The sequence below is a fragment of the Hipposideros armiger genome, unplaced genomic scaffold, assembly GCF_001890085.2.
Source record: "Hipposideros armiger isolate ML-2016 unplaced genomic scaffold, ASM189008v1 scaffold_997, whole genome shotgun sequence".
NCBI lineage: Eukaryota > Metazoa > Chordata > Mammalia > Chiroptera > Hipposideridae > Hipposideros > Hipposideros armiger.
Genome location: NW_017732347.1, coordinates 244595 through 245619, shown reverse-complemented (window position 1 = coordinate 245619; position 1025 = coordinate 244595). Strand labels below are relative to the sequence as shown.

Here is a 1025-nt window from a genome sequence, read left to right as displayed (position 1 = left end):
CAACTTGGGCCAGTGAAGCAACGTCCTCCACAACTAGACTGAAGAACAAAAGGACAGCAACTTGTCTGTTCCCCTTCCCTCAATTCCCCAGCGCTGTTCCCATCCCCCAATTCCCCAATAAAAATCTTAAAAAAAAAAAAATCCAAATTGCCTGCCTTCTGTGGCTTCTACAGAAATGTAGCTTACTGACGTGTAACTAGTGATTATTAAACCTGGTTACTTGAAAACAGATTTTATGAAAAAACATCTTCCTCTTCCAACATATACCCTCCCAAGACATGCACAATTTCTTTGTCTACTCTGAGCCTTAAAGATGGCACAGAGTCAGTGGAATGGAAGATTCTGGTGGCTGCAGAAGAAGGAATATGGACGAATCCACTTGGAAGCTAATTCTTGAGCATGGAATTTTCATTCTGCTGTGATTGCTCTGTCCAATCTGATTGCCAAATGGCTCAGAACGTGGAGCATCATAACTAGAAGTCATGAAGGGCAAGACGCTACGCTGGTGCCAGCAGCCTCCCACATCCATTTACCTATTCACACAGCAAATAGTTACTGAACAGCTGTCTACTCCGGGTCGGGCAAGGTGCTGGGATGCCGCGCAGACAAGACGGACTAGCTATCATGAAGTTTGCATTCTGCAGAGATGGATAGATTGTTACAAAAGATAAAAAGGGTGGGGGAGCAAACAGGGTAATTTCAGATTGTACTAAGGGTTGTGAAGAACTAACTAGCCTTGTGACCCTGGGTAAGTCACTGGCTTAACCCTTCTCTGAGGCCCCCAGTGCTTTCTCCTCTGGCATTCACAGTGCAGTTCCTTTAGTCCCCGTCAGTCGGTCCGAGGGGCGTTCTGGGCCCCTCTCCCTTAATTAACCGCTCACCAAAATTAAAACGCTTGCCCTATTATTTCCCGGGAGAGGACTTAGCTCAAAGAATGCAAAGGATGACGAACAGCAGGAAGAGGAGGGTACAGTGGTTTTTCAAAACAAATGCCCAGCCCCCAGAGCCCTAGAGGAGGTTTGGAC

At 46.5% G+C, this 1025-nt stretch overlaps 1 protein-coding gene across 2 annotated transcripts in view; it reads right to left on the bottom strand.

The window, feature by feature from the left end:
* Nucleotides 1–1025, bottom strand: part of LOC109375878 (proline-rich receptor-like protein kinase PERK2) — a 4849-nt gene continuing 3824 nt past the window's right edge. The window contains exons 2-3 of one of the 2 annotated variants that reach the window (XR_002122665.1): nt 534–638; nt 1–38 (exon numbers count right to left, since the gene is read on the bottom strand). Coding sequence is in view for 1 of the 2 variants with exons in the window: in XM_019631393.1 (XP_019486938.1) it covers nt 534–638 (105 nt within the window). In the remaining variant the exon portion in view is untranslated. Of the gene's footprint in view, nt 39–94; nt 639–1025 lie in introns of those variants that run through there. The other variant, XM_019631393.1, reaches the window with a different exon arrangement.